The sequence below is a fragment of the Lygodium microphyllum genome, chromosome 29 (genome assembly GCF_053477565.2).
Source record: "Lygodium microphyllum isolate KBCC chromosome 29, Lygodium_microphyllum_v1.1.10, whole genome shotgun sequence".
Lineage (NCBI taxonomy): Eukaryota > Viridiplantae > Streptophyta > Polypodiopsida > Schizaeales > Lygodiaceae > Lygodium > Lygodium microphyllum.
Genome location: NC_141163.1, coordinates 28933661 through 28951705, shown reverse-complemented (window position 1 = coordinate 28951705; position 18045 = coordinate 28933661). Strand labels below are relative to the sequence as shown.

The 18045-nt window shown below is 40.8% G+C and overlaps 1 protein-coding gene across 2 annotated transcripts in view; it reads left to right on the top strand.

Annotated features, from left to right (window-relative positions):
• Positions 1–13845, top strand: part of LOC148010484 (uncharacterized) — a 38661-nt gene extending 24816 nt beyond the window's left edge. Inside the window, exons 1-2 of one of the 2 annotated variants that reach the window (XM_087671967.1) lie at positions 11139–11587; positions 11992–13845. In XM_087671967.1, the coding sequence (XP_087528093.1) occupies positions 12006–13073 (1068 nt within the window). In that variant the 5' untranslated portion in view covers positions 11139–11587; positions 11992–12005 and the 3' untranslated portion in view covers positions 13074–13845. Of the gene's footprint in view, positions 1–11138; positions 11588–11991 lie in introns of those variants that run through there. The other variant, XM_087671966.1, reaches the window with a different exon arrangement.
• The last annotated feature ends 4200 nt before the right edge of the window (positions 13846–18045 follow it).

Below are 18045 nucleotides of genomic sequence, written 5' to 3'. Positions count from 1 at the left end.
TTCACGGGAAGTATAGACTTGTTGCGATGTGTGGAGTTGTCCATTGTGCAGAGAGGGGTGTTGAGCATCCTGTCCTTAGAGATCCAAGTGACAGTTGGGAATCTCATCCTATGCCTATTGAGGCTTCACCTTCAGTGGAGGAGGTGATTGCTTCACAGTCAGATTTACCCATTGAGTTGGCCTCGGTGGACATTCTAGAGACTTCGGTAAAGGGAGAGCAGTGAGGGGAGTATCGGCCTTCTTGTTGGATACATGATACACTTTGTGATTCAAGGATTGAGGGAGTCCCTGAGAAGTGGTAGCTGTAGGATGGCCTGTGGCACTCTCAAAGGAATTAGACACATTGAGCTTGTTTGTACTAACTATTGTTTGATCACTCGTGCCATGCAGGATAGGGAGACTACCTTTGTTAAGGAGGCTTTATAGTCACATCATTGGAAGAAGGCTATGGAGTAGAAGTTGGAAGCGATTGAGTGGAATGGCACTTGGGATCTTGTGTCTCAGCCTGCTGAATAGGAAGGTGATTGGAGTCAAATGGGTCTTTAAGACCAAATACCATAGAGATGGCACTCTGGATAAGCACAACGCACGCCTAATTGCAAAGGGCTTTGCAGAGTGGGCAGGGGTGGATTTTCATGACACCTTTGCACCTATAGCTTGGATGGCTCCCATTAGGACCATTCTCACCTTAATGAGCCATGGGATATGGCTAATTTATTAGCTTGATGTGAAGTTTGCATTTTGTAATGGTGATTTGGAGGAGATCTATGTTGAGTAGTCTCTAGGTTTTTCCTCAACCCATGGATAGGTGTTTAGTGCTGGGAATAAACGCCCTTGTGCCTTTAAATGTGCTCGGGTGCGAACACACCCTTAGCACTTGTACTTACATATATATATCTATCTAAAAACTTAAAGTGAAACACTCGTCATTGTACCTAAAAACGTACTCACTCTTTGCTCTCACTCTCTCTGTCTCTCTGCGACTAAGGAACACTAACTGTCTCGATCTTCGTGTAAATATTTTGTCACTTTTGTCAATGATGCTACACGAAAGGTATGGGTTTATCCTATTCGTAGCAAAGATCAAGTGCTTGACAAGTTCAGAAAATTCTTGGCATTGGTTGAAAATCAGACAGACAAGACACTTAAGTGTCTTCGCTCTGACAATGGTAGGGAATATATGTCCGAGGCCTTTTAGGCATTTTGTGACAGCAAAGGGATAAAGAGGGAGCTTATTGCCCCTTATAATCCACCCCAAAATGGAGTTGTAGAGCGTATGAATTGGACCATACAAGATAAGGTCCGTACGGTGCTGTCTCATGCTGCATTACCCCATGGTTTTTGGGCAGAGGCTTGTATTATAGCTGTACACTTGATTAATCGTTCACGAAACAGGTCTTTGGGGGGGGGGGGGGGGAGGGGAGTTCCCCAAGAAGCGTGGTTGGGCAAGCCACCTTCATATGCTCATCAGAAAGTGTTTGGCTGCGAGGCTTTTGTGCACATTCGTAAATAAAAACGTAGCAAACTTGAGCCAAAGTCCTGTAAATGCATTTTCCTAGGATATGGTGACAAGGGTGAAATGGGGTATAGATTGTGGGATCTCGAGAAAAGGAAAGTAGTACCAACAATGATGTTATCTTCCGGGAAGATCGCATGCATAAACAACCCGAAAAGACTGAGGAGGTCCATAGGGTTGTATTCTGGGAAGAAATACCTTTTGGACAGCAAAATGTGCCCATTGTACAGTAGCAAATACCTGTTGTAAATGAACCTGTAAATGCATAAAATAATGCTGGAAATGATCAGCCAGCTATCCCCATGATAATGAACCACCACATGTGCAAGAACAACCAAGACAACAAGTTGTTAATGTTGATTTGCAGGCTGAAATGCTAGGACAATATGCTGAAAATGGAAATTTGTAGGAACAGCCAGCAAACAATGATCATTTGTTTAGGAGATCATCTAGAGCTACTATATAACTTGACAGATTTGTTCCTGGTGTAAACAATGTGGTTGATTATGTCATGTTGACAGACTGTGGTGAACCGTCTTGCTTCAAGGAAGCAATGGACAGATAGGACAGCAAGAAATGTATAAAGCCATGTTGTCAGAAATGGAATCTCTTGAGAAAAATGGCACTTGGGACTTGGTGCAGTTGCCTAAAGGACAGAAAGCACTTTCATGCAAATGGGTTTACAAGATGAAGGTCACTTTTGGTTTCTCACCAGAGTAAAAGCAAGATTGGTTGCAAAGGGGTACAAATAGGAGCATGGCATTGACTTTAATGAGATTTTCTCTCCTGTAGTCAAGATGACTACATTGAGAATCATTTTGGGCTTGGTTGTAGTTGAAGATATGGAGCTCATACAGATGGATGTAAAGACTGCGTTTTTACATGGTGATCTGTATGAAGACATATATATGCAGCAGCTTGAAGGGTTTGTGAAAAAAGGGAAAGAAAAAATGGTATGTAAACTTAAAAGGAGTTTGTATGGGCTGAAACAAGCACTAAGAGAATGGTATCATAAGTTTGATACATTTATCTAGTCTCAAGACTTTCATAGAAGTCAAGTGGATCACTGCTTGTACACCAAGAAGGTAGCAGATGGCAGCCTGATTATCTGGGTTTTGTATGTCGATGACATGCTGATTGGTGGCAGGGATACTCATGCCTTGGACTTACTGAAGCAAAGTCTTTATGGCAACTTTGACATGAAGGATCTTGGTGATGCAAATCACATTCTTGGCATGCGAATACTCAGAGATAGATCAAAAGGATCACTCTATCTATCTCAACAGGAGTATATCTCCAAGGTTTTGCATCGTTTCAATATGGAGAGGGGGAAAACAATTGGGGTTCCATTGCCTCCATATATGAAACTTAGTGCAGATGATAGCCCTACATCTGATGATGAAAAGGTTGAAATGGCCAAGATACCATATGCTTCAGCTATTGGCAGTTTGATGTATGCTATGGTTGCTACACGTCGTGACATCGTCTTTACAGTGGGAGTGGTTAGCAGATACATGGCAAACCTTGGCAAGAAGCATTGGGATGCAGTGAAAGGTATTATGAGATACCTCAAAGGCACAAAGGAGTTGTGCATCTGCTTTGGGAAGTAGAAGGCATTTGTTGTTGGCTTTACGGATGTAGACTATGCTGGTCATGCGGATTGTAGGAAGTCCACTTCTGGGTATGTGTTTACTTTCACAGGAGTAGTCTCTTGGATCTCAAGGCTAGAAAAGTGTGTTGCATTGTCTACTAGAGAGGCAGAGTATGTGGCTGCCACTGAGGCATGCAAGGAGGCTTTATGGCTTTCGTGTTTGGTGGGAGAGCTTGACATCACAGAGTTACCTGTTCTCCATTGTGATAGTCAGAGTGCTATCATGCTAGCATCGAATCCTGTCTTTCATGCAAAGACAAAGCACATACAGGTTAAGTATCATTTCATTAGATATATACTTGACAGCAAGAGCATTGAGCTTGTCAAAGTGTATATAGATGATAATCTTACAGACCTTCTCATGAAGGGTCTTTCAGTAGAGCGGTTTGCTCATTGCCGACATATGATGGGAGTTGGATAGATATATGTATTTCAGCTTTGTACATACCTAGACTTAGCTGATTCTTTTCTCCTCTTAATGCACATTGCCTTTAGGTGGGACGTTGTTGGAAATAAAGGCCCTTGTGCCTTTAAATGTGCTCGGGTTTGAACACATTCTTAGCATTTGTACTTACACATATATATCTATCTAAAAACCTAAAGTGGTACACTCGTCATTTCTTTGCTTTGCTCTCCCGCATTCTCTCTATCTCTCCTTGACTAAGGAACACCCACTGTCTCGATCTTTGTGCTGGACCTATCACTACATTTAGGTTGAAGAAGGCCCTTTATGGCCTCAAACAAGCTCCATGTGCTTGGAATGAGAAGATAGACTCGTTCCTCCAAGGGAAGTTAGGGTATCGATGTTTCTCTTTCGATCCCCAATTGTTCGTCCACACCATATTGGAGGGCATGTGCTATTCATGCTTTATGTGGATGATCTCAACTTGATAGATGGCCATGCCTAGAAGGTCAAGTAGATGAAGGAGGCACTAGACGAGGTATTTGAGATGACAGATATGGGCCTTTTCCATTTCTTTTTAGGTCTTGATATTTGGCAAACTCGGAGGGGTATTTTCATCTCCCAACAGGGGATTGTGTAGGAGCTTTTGACAATGCTGGAGATGGAGAGATGCAAAGCTATTTCTACTCTTATGGATCTGAAGGCTATGACCCATGCAAATTCATCGCCGGTAGACACTGCCCGCTATATATTGTTGATTGGGTTGTTGATATGGCTCTACTCGGATTGATTTATACTTTTCTATAGGTTTGCTTGCAGGGTTCATGAGTGAACCCAAGGTGATTCATTGGAAGGCTGCTATGAGGATTTTGTGGTTCTTGAATGGGACCCCTAATCTTGGTATTCATTATCCAACAAGTATTGAAGATTTGGCTTTGGTTCTTATAGGTTGGACGGAGTGAGATTGGGCCGAAGATGTTGACCACGGAGGTCAACAATAGGATATTGGTTTACTGATGTTGACCACGGAGGTCAACAATAGGATATTGGTTTACTTTGGGTACATGTGCTATCTCGTGGAGTAGTAGTAAGTAGCCTACAATTGCCCTTTCTTCTACAAAGACAGAGTATAGAGTGGTGTCTTCTACCATATGTTAGTCGGTGTGGCTTCGGAGGTTAGTAGGTGAGCTTGGTTGCCTGTAGATAGGTCTTAAGACACTTCATTGCAACAATGAGAGTTTCATTACTTTGGCACGAAATCCAATGTTTCATGTTAGGTCAAAACACATTGAGATACAATACCATTTCATTCGAGAGAAGATCTTGAATGAGATTATCAATGTGGTATAGTGTAAGATAGAGGACAATTTGGTAGATTTGTTTATGAAGGTGCTTCCTTAGGTTGTTCTACGATTGCACTCCGAATCCTTGAGCCTTATGCTGCATCCAGGATTCGAGAAGGGGTATTAGAGATTTAGTCATCCCTTGGATTGGCATTCTTAGGCTACAATTGGTATAGTCAGTTCTCTTGGGCATAGTTATGCATTTCTTGCTAGTTTTGGGCATTTTTATCAATCATTAAGTGCGGGCACCTTCTACCGAGCAAGTTGGACAGTTTTGGTGCAAGCAGCAATGCCACATGGTAGTACGATAGCTGATCGCATTTATTGCAGCCAATTGGCCAGATCTGGGCTGGCCGCTGTCCCGGCCAGTTTCGGCTGGCTGCCTTGATTATTTTATGCCCGTATTTCTTGCTATTTATAGCTGGCAGCCTGTCTGGCCACTTCACTTGTCTATCAAGTGGTGGAGAGAGTGGCTTGAGGAGATATTTTGACAGCCCATTTGTATTTTTGACTTCTTCATTTCAGCATTCATTGATTGCAGATCTCTAGGCTCTTGTGTCTCTTTTCTCTCTCCCTCTTCTCTCGTGTTCATTGTCTTTCAGTCTTCTCCATATGCTTCTGCATTTGTTGCACTTTGACACCAGCTGAATCATGGCAGTGTTAGAATTTGCCAATTCTATGAGTAGTGCCCAATGTTTTAGTTAGTTGGTTTGTAGTGTGAACACAACTGCATTAACAAGTTAGAATTCGCCAATTCTATGAGCAGTGCCCAATGTTTTAGTTAGTTGGTTTGTAGTGTGAACACAACTACATCAACAAGTTGTGTCACCACTTCTAGAGCTAGTTCTAGAGTTAAATGAACTCTAGTTGAGTTAGGGATAGGTCTAACTTGAGACCTATTCTAGTTTCATTCTATCATTCTAGCACTTGGATCTTTTGAGTGTGGAATTGCTGCCCACTCTTGCTCATTGTCTTGTGTTTACACACACTCTCTTCCTCCATTTCCAATATTTGGTATTAGAGTAGCATCTATGCATGGATTCCGAATAGCCATTGTTAGCTAGTGCTACTTTGCCAAGGTCTTGCTGCAGCCAGCCAATGTTCAGCCCAAGAAAGAGAAGTTGCTGTTTTGGAGGAGGTGCTACTACTATTTTCAGCGTGCACGCAGTCTCATATACAGTCTTGCATGCAACTGTGCACACACAGCCTCTCTTAGCCCTGTTCGTGATATTCTCAGCCCTGCTTGCCATTTTCTCAACCTTGCTTGGCATTTTCTCAGCCTTGCTTGTTGCAATTTTTTGTAGATATGAGAAAAAATGCAGAAGTCCTAATTTTCCAAATTTGAGGGTTTTCTAAAATTTCTGCAACTTCTCATCCATCTTGCTTGTCTCATACCTAATTTCGAAGAAATTTTCAATTTCTCACATATGTGCCAAGAAATTTGGGGATTTTCGATCGACTTTCCTAATTTCTAAAATTTCTAGAAATTTCTTTGAGAAAGTTGGGGCTTTTGCCCAATTCGAGTTCTTGTGCATGAATCTGCATTGAAATTGCCAACATTGCGCAATTTCTTTGACATTGGCGTGAGAAATTTGGGGCTTTTCAGTTTTTGGGCTTTGGCATGCATCACAAGGCAGATTCCAATTGCTGGTTATTGTTGGCATGTGTCTTGAGGCGGCATTTTTGTAGAAATTGGGATTGTAAGGTATAAATTTCTTCAAGTGTTTTGAAATTTCAGGAAGAAATTTGGGGCTTTTGCCCTACCCGCATCCCAAGGTGGGAAATCAATGGTAGAGTAGTATTTAATTGCTGCTACAAGTAGATTGAATAGTAAATTTAGTGAAAAATTCAGAAATTTTGGTGAGAATCGGCATTGAATTGTTGGAATTTGTAAATTTGTGGGCATGCATTACAAGGCAAGTGTATTGTAGCAGTAGATAGTAGTGCATTACTGTTATTATTGTGGTTGACATTGCACACACTTCGGCATTTGTGTGACAATTTGGCACTTGTTTAGTAATCTTGAGGGATTTTTGGTACTCTAAGGAGTATACACACTATACTTCAGCTTTGAAGTGTTTGGCTGCAAATTGTTGCTCATTTATGATAGCATGGCAAGTCAGGGCAACAATGATTAGAGCAACATCCTTGGTGTTCTCACTTAGAAGGACAAGCTTAATGGCTCCAACAACTTGTTATGGGGTTTTATGGTCCGTGAACTTCTTGTTGCGAAGGATTTGTGAGAATATGTTACAAGTGACTTGTTGCAATCAGGAGGTCTCACACCTCAGACACCAATTGATAATAGGCTGGATGAGTCCTAGTTGCTTGTTTGAGTCCTTTTGCACATTTAGGATCCCTAGATGAGCAGCGGCGTCACGCTCGAGGACAGGTTGTGTGCTGGTGCTCCTTCTCCTTCTCCTCCTATTGAGGATCACAGGAAATGGGTTTCAAGGGTTGCTTAGGCACTTTCTTTGATAGCATTGTTAGTACAAAGGGCTATCATTCCGCACACATTTGGTCTTGCAAGACCCCAAAATTAGCATAGGACATACTTGAATGTATGTTTGCTGCCCGCAATGAGGCTAGGATTTCCTACAAGCTATCTTGGCAAAGAGTTGGCAAATGTAAACATGGATGAGGGTGATAGCATGACGAATCACCTTACTCATATACAGGATTAGTGTGAGCAACTGCTCAATGTTGATGAGATTATTCAGGATGTTGAATTAGTGAACATCACCTTGAACTCTTTTTCCAGAGTTACATCTTGGTTTTTGCATCTCTTTGATGTTGTTAGGGGGGGGGGGGGGATGGGGCAACAACCCTTTACTTTTGTGGAGTTGGAAGGCCACTTGTTGCAAGAGGAGCAGACTCAAAAGAATATTGCATTGCGTTTTTACATGGTGATTTGCGTGAAGACATTACTTTTGTGGAGTTGGAAGACCGCTTGTTGCAAGAGGAGCAGACTCAGAAGAATGTTGCATTTAATTTTTACATGGTGATCTGCATGAAGACATATATATGTAGGAGCCTGAAGGGTTTGTGAAAAAAGGGAAAGAAAAAATGGTATGTAAACTCAAAAGGAGTTGGACTGAAACAAGCACTAAGAGAATGGTGTCATAAGTTTAATACATTCACACAGTCTCAAGAGAATGGTATCATAAGTTTAATACATTCATACAGTCTCAAGACTTTCATAGAAGTCAAGTGGATCACTGCTTGTACACCAAAAAGGTAGCACATGGCAGCCTGATTATTTTGGTTTTGTATGTTGATGATATGCTAATTGCTGGCAGAGATACTCATGTCTTGGACTCACTGAAGCAAAGTCTTCATGACAGCTTTGACATGAAGGATCTTGGTGATGCAAATCACATTCTTGGCATGCGAATACTCAGAGATGGGTCAAAAGGATCACTCTATCTATCTCAACAGGATTATATCTCCAAGGTTTTGTAGTGTTTCAATATGGAGGGGGGGAAAACAATTGGGATTCCATTGCCTCCATACATGAAACTCAGTGCAGAGGACAACCCAACATTTGATGATGAAAAGGTTGAAATGGCCAAGATACCATATGCTTCAGCTGTTGGCAGTTTGATGTATGCTATGGTTGCTACACGTCGTGACATTGCCTTTGCAGTGGGAGTGGTTAGCAAATACATGGCAACCCCTAGCAAGAAGCATTGGGATACAGTGAAAGGTATTATGAGATGCCTCAAAGGTACAAAGGAGTTGTGCATCTGCTTTGGGAAGCAGAAGGTATCTGTTGTTGGCTTTACGGATGCAAAATATGCTAGTTATGCAGATTGTAGGAAGTCTACTTTTGGGTATGTGTTTACTTTCACAGGAGGAGCAATCTTTTGGATCTGGAGGCTAGAAAAGTGTGTTGCATTGTCTACTAGAGAGGCAGAGTATGTGGCTGCCACTGAGGCATGCAAGGAGGCTTTATGGCTTTCGTGTCTGGTGGGAGAGCTTGACATCACAGAGTTACCTGTTCTCCATTGTGATAGTCAGAGTGCTATCATGCTAGTACAGAATCCTGTCTTTCATGCAAAAGACAAAGCACATACATGTGAAGTACCACTTCATTAGAGATGTACTTAACAGCAAGAGCATTGAGCTTGTCAAAGTGCATACAGATGATAATCTTGTAGACCTTCTCATGAAGGGTCTTCCAGTAGAGCGGTTTGCTCATTGCTGACAGATGATGGGAGTTGGATAGATATATGTATTTCAGCTTTGTACATACCTAGACTTAGTTGATTCTTTTCTCCTCTTAAGGCACATTGCCTTTAGGTGGGAGGTTGTTGGGAATAAAGGCCCTCGTGCCTTTAAATGTGTGCTCGGGTGTGAGCACACCCTTAGTACGTGTACTTACACATATATATCTATCTAAAAACCTAAAGGTACACTCTTGTTATTGTACTTAAAAATGTGCTCACTCTCTGCTGTGCTGTGCTCTCTCTCACTCTCTCTATCTCTCGCCGCGCGTAAAGACTGACTATCTTGATCTTCGTGCCTAACCCGTCACTATAGTAGGGCTCTCAAGGTGGCTGAGAAACCCTAATTTCTATTGTGAATTAGGGTGAAAGTGGGGTTTCAGCAGCAATTTCTTCAATTGCTCTTACCCAAAGCTGGAAATGGCTGAGAACGGCTGAGAGAATGTTTGGAGACGAGGGAGGAAGCTAAAGAGAGGCAATTGCCGATTTCAGTCAATTAAAAGTGTTTAAACTGGCTGTCACCTGTTGTGAATCAGCATTAAATGCTGTTGCCCAACATGTGAAGGCTTGAGATGGCTGTTGCCCAACAGCTTGGAGGCCTTAGATCATTGTTGCCCAGCCCAAGATGGAATCGCCAGCTGCTGGCCTCCTTGTAGGAGCTGTTGTCTGCTGTAGGAGCCTTCTTGGCTGGTTGGAAATCGCCAAAACCTGCCAGTGCCTGCTTGGACAGCACTCTCTCCTTTTCTCTCATCCTTCAAAATTCACACAATGGCGGGATCCAGCCTCAGCCAACCCCAACAGCCTTCTCTCAGCCTTTGCCACTAGGCAGTCTTGTAAATGTAATTTTCAGCATTAAGTAATCAATTATTCAGAATTGAATTTCTGAAATTTAATTAATTATTCCATTGTCCTTGCCCAAGAACTAGCTAGTGCCCATTCACATTTAATGTGCTAAACCCTATGGAATATTAAGTTCTTCCATACATTCATTGGCCTAGGACTAGCATTAATTTATTGATTAATGCCTAGTCGCCATGTCATTATTGAACCTTGGCCTCTTCCATCTTGAGTTATACCAGCTATCTCAAGGCACCCATAGTAGTGTCACATAACCAGGATGCTTACCATGTAAGGAGGACCATTTCTTGTCCCATGGATGATGAATCCAAAGTTTCTTTTTAGGGCGATGTGGAGTTTGCCATGGCATCCCATGATCATAGTTTGGTGGGGTTATTGATCTAGCTCATTGCAGCCAACCAGACATCTCTTATTGTGTGGCTCTTCCCAGCTCTTTCTTGAATAAGCCTCTCTTTTCCTATTGACAGGTTGCAATGCAACTACTGTGATACTTGCAGGGGATCTGCTCACATGATTCTCTATGGAGAGCTGGTTAGATTCAGATTGGACAGGAGATATTGATCACTTGTAGGTCTACCACAAGTTATGCCTTTTCCCTTGGATCCAATGCGATTTCTTGGAGCAGTAAGAAGCAGCCTCTGTTTCACTTTCTTCGAGGGAACCAAAGTACCGAATTGTGTGTTCTTCCATGTAGGAGGTAGTTTGGTTAAGGAGTATGTTTGCAGGCATGGGACTTGCTCAATAACCCTTCTTCAGTTTGACAACTGTATTGGTCTTGCCCTTATGAAGAACTTGGCGTTTCATGCTGGCACGAGTACCATCGTGTTTGAGAGCATATCTTGGATAGAGCGTTTGATAGCCGAAGTGCCCTTGCTCTTACGAAGAACCCGGTGTTTCATGTTCACATGGTTGCCATTATGTTCGAGAGCATATCTTGGATGGAGAGTTGGAGCTGGTCCCCACTATCCTACGAAGGACAATGCTGTAGACATCTTCAAGAAGGCCCTTCCTTTGACTTTGATGCTTCATCACAGGTGCCTTCTAGGCCTTCAGCCACTTACATCATTTGAGAGGGGGACCTGTAAGCGGCTGAAGGCCTAGAAGGCACTATATCATGTGACCACCACACTTGGACTCGAGACCCTAGGTTGCTCTACTTGCACCCGTACCTATGGGTTGGTGTTATATGTGGCGTAGTCCCTGCCCTGTGCAGGCTCACTTATCACTCTGAGGTGTGAGCTCCATTAAGCTGGTCATTAGTTTCATCTGTGCCCTTGCAAATATTCTTTCAGAGCTGTATTCTTGGGAGAACAGGTACGACTATTTGGATGCAGGATTGATGCAGGGGAGTGGAGCAGGGTAACTTCAGTTTAGGATTTGTGGGCTGTCTGTAGTTCAGTAATTCTGAGAAGGCATATTCAATGTGAGAAACGACAGTAGGGCGCCTCTGACTGTCAAGCCACACAGGCCGAATTGTATACTAAACCCAAAATTGGCTAAACCTAGCAACAGGTCCACACCAGGGTCATCGAGAAACTCTTGAAGACATCTGCTAGACAACGAGCCCATGAAGTGTGTTCCCTTGTGCACGTATGTTCTTGCCTCTTATCTCTTCTCTCTCTTTAAGTTCCCTTTGTGTGTTCATGTACTTGCTATGATCAAGCATGGAATTTGGAAAAGGTTCATCTTGCTGATTTACGATTTTACTTCTGATTTGAGACACCCAAGGGCTTAGGCAATATCTAGTTCTAATGCATACTCTTAAGGTTAGCCTTTGTATGTGACACAATGCATAATTCAAAACATGGTATTTTATGCATGAACACTATTTTTCCAAGTTATCACGTTTTGAATTATGGTAGGACAGTGGCCTTTCTGATTGTCTTCAATAAATCAATACTTTTGAAGAACACAGATAAATGTTAAATTCAAACAAGCTTCTATGTTCTGCTTGGAATCTCTTCTGAATCTAGCATAAATATGATGTCTTTCAGGATATTTTTCTGACATGGCCAGACGGGTATTTGAAGATTTTCGGCATCCTACCATGTACAGCCTAGCATATTCCCTTTGTTCTCAACTCAATGCTTGGCATAAAATTCTCCTAGCTGTCACGGTGCTTGTGCTTGCTCCTATTTTTATACTGACTTCGCGTCATTCCCCATCCTTTCTATCTCAAACATCCAAGAATGAACAGAAAGACAGAGACTCATTTTCAGGACTTTCTGGAAATCTGCAGTATGTTCAGGAAACACAGGTTGTGTGGCAAATTCCACCATCCCCCAAGGCTGTACTTTTCATCGCCCATGGCTGTCATTGTAGGCCAATTTATTTCTGGGATAAGAGTCCCAATTGTGCTGAATGTGTTGGACTTCCAGAGGAGAGGATTCTTGTTCTCCATGCACTAACAAAGGGCTATGCAGTGATAGCAATTTCTAGCACAAGGGAGTGCTGGCATCTAGGTACTGATAAGAATAAAGTTTTGACCATCCTTTCTTCTTGGATAAGAGAGAAAGAACTAACGAATCTTCCAGTTGTTGGTCTTGGAGCATCATCAGGAGGATATTTCATTTCTGCTTTAGCCAGGGAATACAAGTTCAAATCTTTAGCCATAATGATTTCTGAAGGCGTATTCAAAACAATGCAAGTAGATGCAAATTACCCGCCAACCCTGTTTGTGCATATGGTGAAAGATAAAAGAAGGGCAGCGTTAGTTGAAGAGGCTATGAAATTGCTCAAAAGCAAGGGAGTGCGAACTGCAGAGGCAAAATGCTTTCCGTTACCTGTCACATCTGAGTTTTTCACCAGAATTCCTGGTCTTGATTCAAAAACTTCGGCAAGGGTACAGCGGGTATTAAAGGACACTGGTATAGTTGATGCAGAAAATGCCATGACTGCTGATGGCCGTTCTATGAACTGGATGATGCATTTAAAAAACCATCAGGTTATGCCTGAATATTCTCTGAGATTGTGGGAATTGCATATACAGGAACTACTTAACCTTGCATATGGATATCATGAAATGACCAGTGCACGAACAGATGAGATTTTTGAGTGGTTCAATGCACATCTTTGAAAACCAGCTATGTAAATAGTGTAGAGTATCTTATCATCACTGAAGAAACAACTCCAGAATTGTACTAGTCAAGAGACAGACAAGTTGGAGAAAGGGCAGGGATAGAAGAGAATTTCTTAGGCTTGATTTACAAGTCTGTTTTGCCATAGTTGGAAAGGCAATTTAAGTTTTCCTATCACTCGTGGCATGGTATTGCAAGTTTGGTTCATGAAATCTGCCACTATTTTCATCTCATTGTTTATGAATCCGCAAGAACCTCCTTGCAAATTTCTGTGGTAGCTCATGATATGCCCAGCGATGCTGTTGAGGATGATTTATGAAGTGAGAGAGACTGGGTGGCCTGCTAGAAACCTTAAAACTTTCTCAATATTGTAGAAAGGGTAGAATGGGATTTGTAGACTCTCGTAGAACTAGGCTCCCAGAAACAAACATCGTCGTTATCTGTGTAGTTTGGATTTACGTTTTGAAGTGTGGTTATTTAAGGCTCTTTAACTTCATTTGCAGTACGTACTATTATGTAGGTGGTGTGAGACATGGATTTGTGTGGTCCTCATTACTGTGTCTTTTGCAGTTGATTTTAGATCTTCTACATTTTGTGATTGCATTGGGGGAAGTTCTGAACTAGGAATGTCAAGTTTTTTCATTGCTTTTCGTGATCACGGACTAGGTAAGTTTTTCATGTTGATGGACCAGGTGAGTCCAGTGGGTAAAATATGGATTGGGAAAAGTTCAGGGGTTGAGATTCACATTAAGCTCTCAAAGTATGGAGTAAGGGATACCAGAAGTGTAAAGTAAAGAATGTATGAATATAAAGAGTATGGGAATGCAAGGAAAGCTTATATGAAAGTTAAGTACTGAAGCATGGTTATTGGGAGACAGACAGGGACACTTGGAGGGTGACACTAAATAGATTACATTGATATTTTTTTTGACATAATGTGTTGTAACTGTGGCTACCATGCCCATTTGACATGGAACTTATAAAGATCATTGTTGATAGGCCAGCTTGAGTTAATGTCAATGAAACAAAATCAAAAGAAGAGAGATGACGAAAAAAGGTTGGAAATGCAAGAAGAGAGATGTCTACTCTACTAAAAGCAGCTGGTCATCAACAGATTTGGAAACTGAAGGTATCGAAAAGCAGGGAAAGGGTAACAGAAGTTTCAAGGCCCAAAGGACTGCATATGAAAAGAGAATGTTGTGATATCGGCGAGTATCCCAAAGAAGGGAAGCTGAAGGAGATGCTGGGGCATGCAAATCCTATTTGGGTTATAGATTGTTCGGAGTGGCAAAGGCACCTCGGGTTGTATGAACAAACGCTAGATTGAGAGAAGGGACAACGTGGGTTATATGAACAGACGTTTGGTTAAGAGAAATGCCAAGCAATTAGCGCGCGCGCGCGCAGACACACACAGAGTATATATAATACAGTAGCTTCTTCATGTGCTTGAAGTCTTGCCCATGGTTGTCATCTCCCATTGAATCTCAAGTTGTAAGACTCGGCTTGGCACGTTCAATCAATGTGGATGTAGATGGAAGTGTCGTGCTCGAAGAGAGCCATCGGAAGGCGGCTGTGTCGTGTTACAATTATTGAAAAGATCATCGGCTTAGCCACGCCAATCCATCCATTCACAAACCGTCCACGTCGGAGTATCAAAATTAATACCCTCTTAAGCATTCGAGTCTTCGACGACGTCGACTGAACCGTTCCGATTGCCAGCTCTCTGTGTGTGTGTGTGTGTGTCTCTCTCTCTCTCTCTCTCTCTCTCTCTCTCTCTCTATGTATATAGAGAGAGAGAGAGAGAGAGAGAGAGAGAGAGAGAGGTGTGTGTTGACAATGGTGCTCTTGAAAGATTGCCATGTGGACAAAGTTTGAGAAAACCTTGGAAATCTACGAGCAGCCGTATTGTAGCTTGCCTCTGCTTGTAATGACATACTTTTCAAGCCACTCCTTATAGCACGTACACTATATGATCATGCCATTAGCACTAATAGATGCTATAGGAATTTGCATAATAGCTATCTATTAGCCATTCCTTATAGTATGCTATACTATTATGCCATTAGCACTAATAGATGCTATAGGAATTTGCATAATAGCTATCTATTCGGACACGATTAGCACCAATCGATCCTCTCGGAATTTGCATAAAAGACCTATCTTGGACAATATTATATCCAATAGCTTCTGGAAGACCTCTTCAAACAAAGAGTAGTACTAATGGATGTTCTAGGAATTCGCACAAATTCTTCAATGTTGAATAGAAAATCAGAATGGTCAAGAAGCATCCTTGAGAGTTAACATGCGCTTGACTTCTCAAAGTGTTTTCAAATTGAAAAATATCTGTTTGGACTATCTGCCACTCCTTTGCTAAAGAATCTCTAATCAAGAGGGAAGATGAGTGATAAGATATGAGGTATGGTTCATAGAAGGAAACTTATGGTGACATGTGAGAACATGTTTTCATGGACTATGTAGCTTCTGTCTTAAGAGGAAGAGTTTAAAAGGAGTTCAATAAGGGTTTTTGTTCTTACTTTTCTTCTAATATATTTACTTTAAGGTAATGCTCATGACTAAGAAGTTTGAATTGTGGCTTAGTTATCAAGGTCTTGAATAGTAGGTGACAAGAAGTTAAGAATTGTTAGTCTACACTATGACGGATGGATGTGATGGACAATAATAAGATATGATTATTTTTAATAAAGCAAAATAACAAATGACAATTGAGCACGTTAATTAGCACTCTTGTATGATCCATTTGTGAATTTAGAGAAGCTTCATTTTGTTAAGAAATCACTCATTCTAGTTCACGGACTTTGCCCACCTGCCACAAGTTTTGCACCACTTTGATGTATTCCTTGACTTTCGAAAGGCTCTTAGATAGATATTTGATCATTGATCTTCCAGTACACTTGTCTAGGTGCTCTCTCTAGCTGCTTAAAGTGAGGGTTTAGTTTTACATGAATACAATTGGCTACACACTAGAGAACCTTTCTATGTGAGTATTTATTCAAGGTTGTCTATCAAAATTCCTTTCATGAGTTAGTAGAAAAGGTGAGTCTTTAGTTCTTTGCAATAACTTGAGTTATCACCTTTGTACTTTCATTTTCTTTACATTTGGTTTTTCTTTGCATCCTTGTTTGGTGTATTGGTAGTCTTCTTTAATAACTTTATTGCTATGGGATCTTCTTGATTGATTACCATGGATCCAAATCAATCACAAGAATGGGGATGGTTGAGAATGAGGTTAAGCTATTGTTGATCAAATGCACAATAATATTGTAGACGAATAGATATGAATTTCTAAATAAGCTAATGAGCACCTCAATACAAAAGATTTAGAGGTACAAAAAAGCATATGTCAAATCAAGTTATTACATTGAGAAATGAACTAAGTATATAATTTCATGGCATCTAGTGAAAAGCCTTCTTGCTTTGCCTATGAGATTCCTCTAGTTTATGCTCTTTGTCTATGTTATTCTTTGGATTCTTAGAGCCATAGAAAAGCTTTTGCCAAATCAACTCATTACACCAACTAATGGTTCAAAAACTTTCTTTTATATATTTTGGTGGAAGGCCGCCTTAGTTTCCCTATGGGATTATGCTTTTGCCCATTCCTTTTGTCTATGTGCCACACGTTTGATACCAATTTTGTAATTATCGAGATGGCATTCTCCTTAGTGATAATTCTACCATGCCCTTAAAGCCTAGTTTAGTAGCAAAGCCACATATATTAAGCACTATGATGAATTGATACTTTAGGATTATCGAACTAGTTATTAAGCACCTTTGTTAACAAGTCCTCATCCCCCTTGGTTATATATCCAAAGGAATAGATGGAATTTGTACTTTAAGACTATCAAACTAGTTATTTTATTAAGCACCCTTGCTAACAAGTCCTCATCCCCCTTGGTTATATATTCAAAGGAATAGATGGAATCGGTACTTTTAAGACTATCAAACTAGTTATTTTATTAAGCACCTTTGCTAACAAGTCCTCATCTGCCTTGGTTATATATCCAAAGGAATAGATAGAATTCAACTTTTGGGGCTAGCTTTTCTTCTCTTCTTCGTTTAATGAGGTTAGTTTAGAATCTATGAAAAACACAATTACTCTTGAGTTTGACCTACTGGACATTAGGACATGCCCTTATGCTTGCATGTCCTCAAATGACACATGAACTATTGGCTTGGCTTGGGGTCGGGGTCTCCTTGTCCTCTACTTATCTCATGGTATTTGTCTAGTTCTTCACTTCTCTCTATCATTGTTACTATGTTTTTACTCTTGCTTTGCTTGTGATGCTTTTTTGATGTTTGAGATGTTGTACATCTTTTGATCATAGTGTTTGTTGTTTATATACCACTTTAATTTGATTATTGAACACCCCTAAGGTTTGGACTTTGTGATATTGCTTTTATTTCCATATATTCATGTTGGTTTCTCTTTTCCCTCCCTAAAAGAAGGGTGGATAATACCACTCATATTCATAAATTGTGATCAAAGGGTCCTAAGTTAGGCTATTTCACACATTAATTGAAAACTTGCATTAAGTTTTTATTTATTTATTTATTTATTTCTTTTTGGGGAGTTTTGATTTAGCTCGAGTTTTCTTGATTTTTTATGGCATTTAATGTGTGCTTTTTTGCCCTTTTTGTGGTGCTTTAAAATGCCTCAATTGAAACCAAGCACAAAAAAAAAGAATCAACATTATGCACCCTTATCATTCATTGGATGCTTACTCTTCTACTATTGCTCATGTCTATGTACACCTAGCTTTTGCTAATGAATAGCACAATCAAAACCCTAGCGTCTAGGACATTCAAAAGCTTTTCGAAAAATATTGCTTGGGAAATGATTATTTCTGGAGACATAAAAGAAGAGCATCAAAGGTAGAGGCTAGCTTTTAGAACACACACACTACTTAAACAATAGACAATTGTGGTGTTAATGTATGATTTGATAGTTGATTT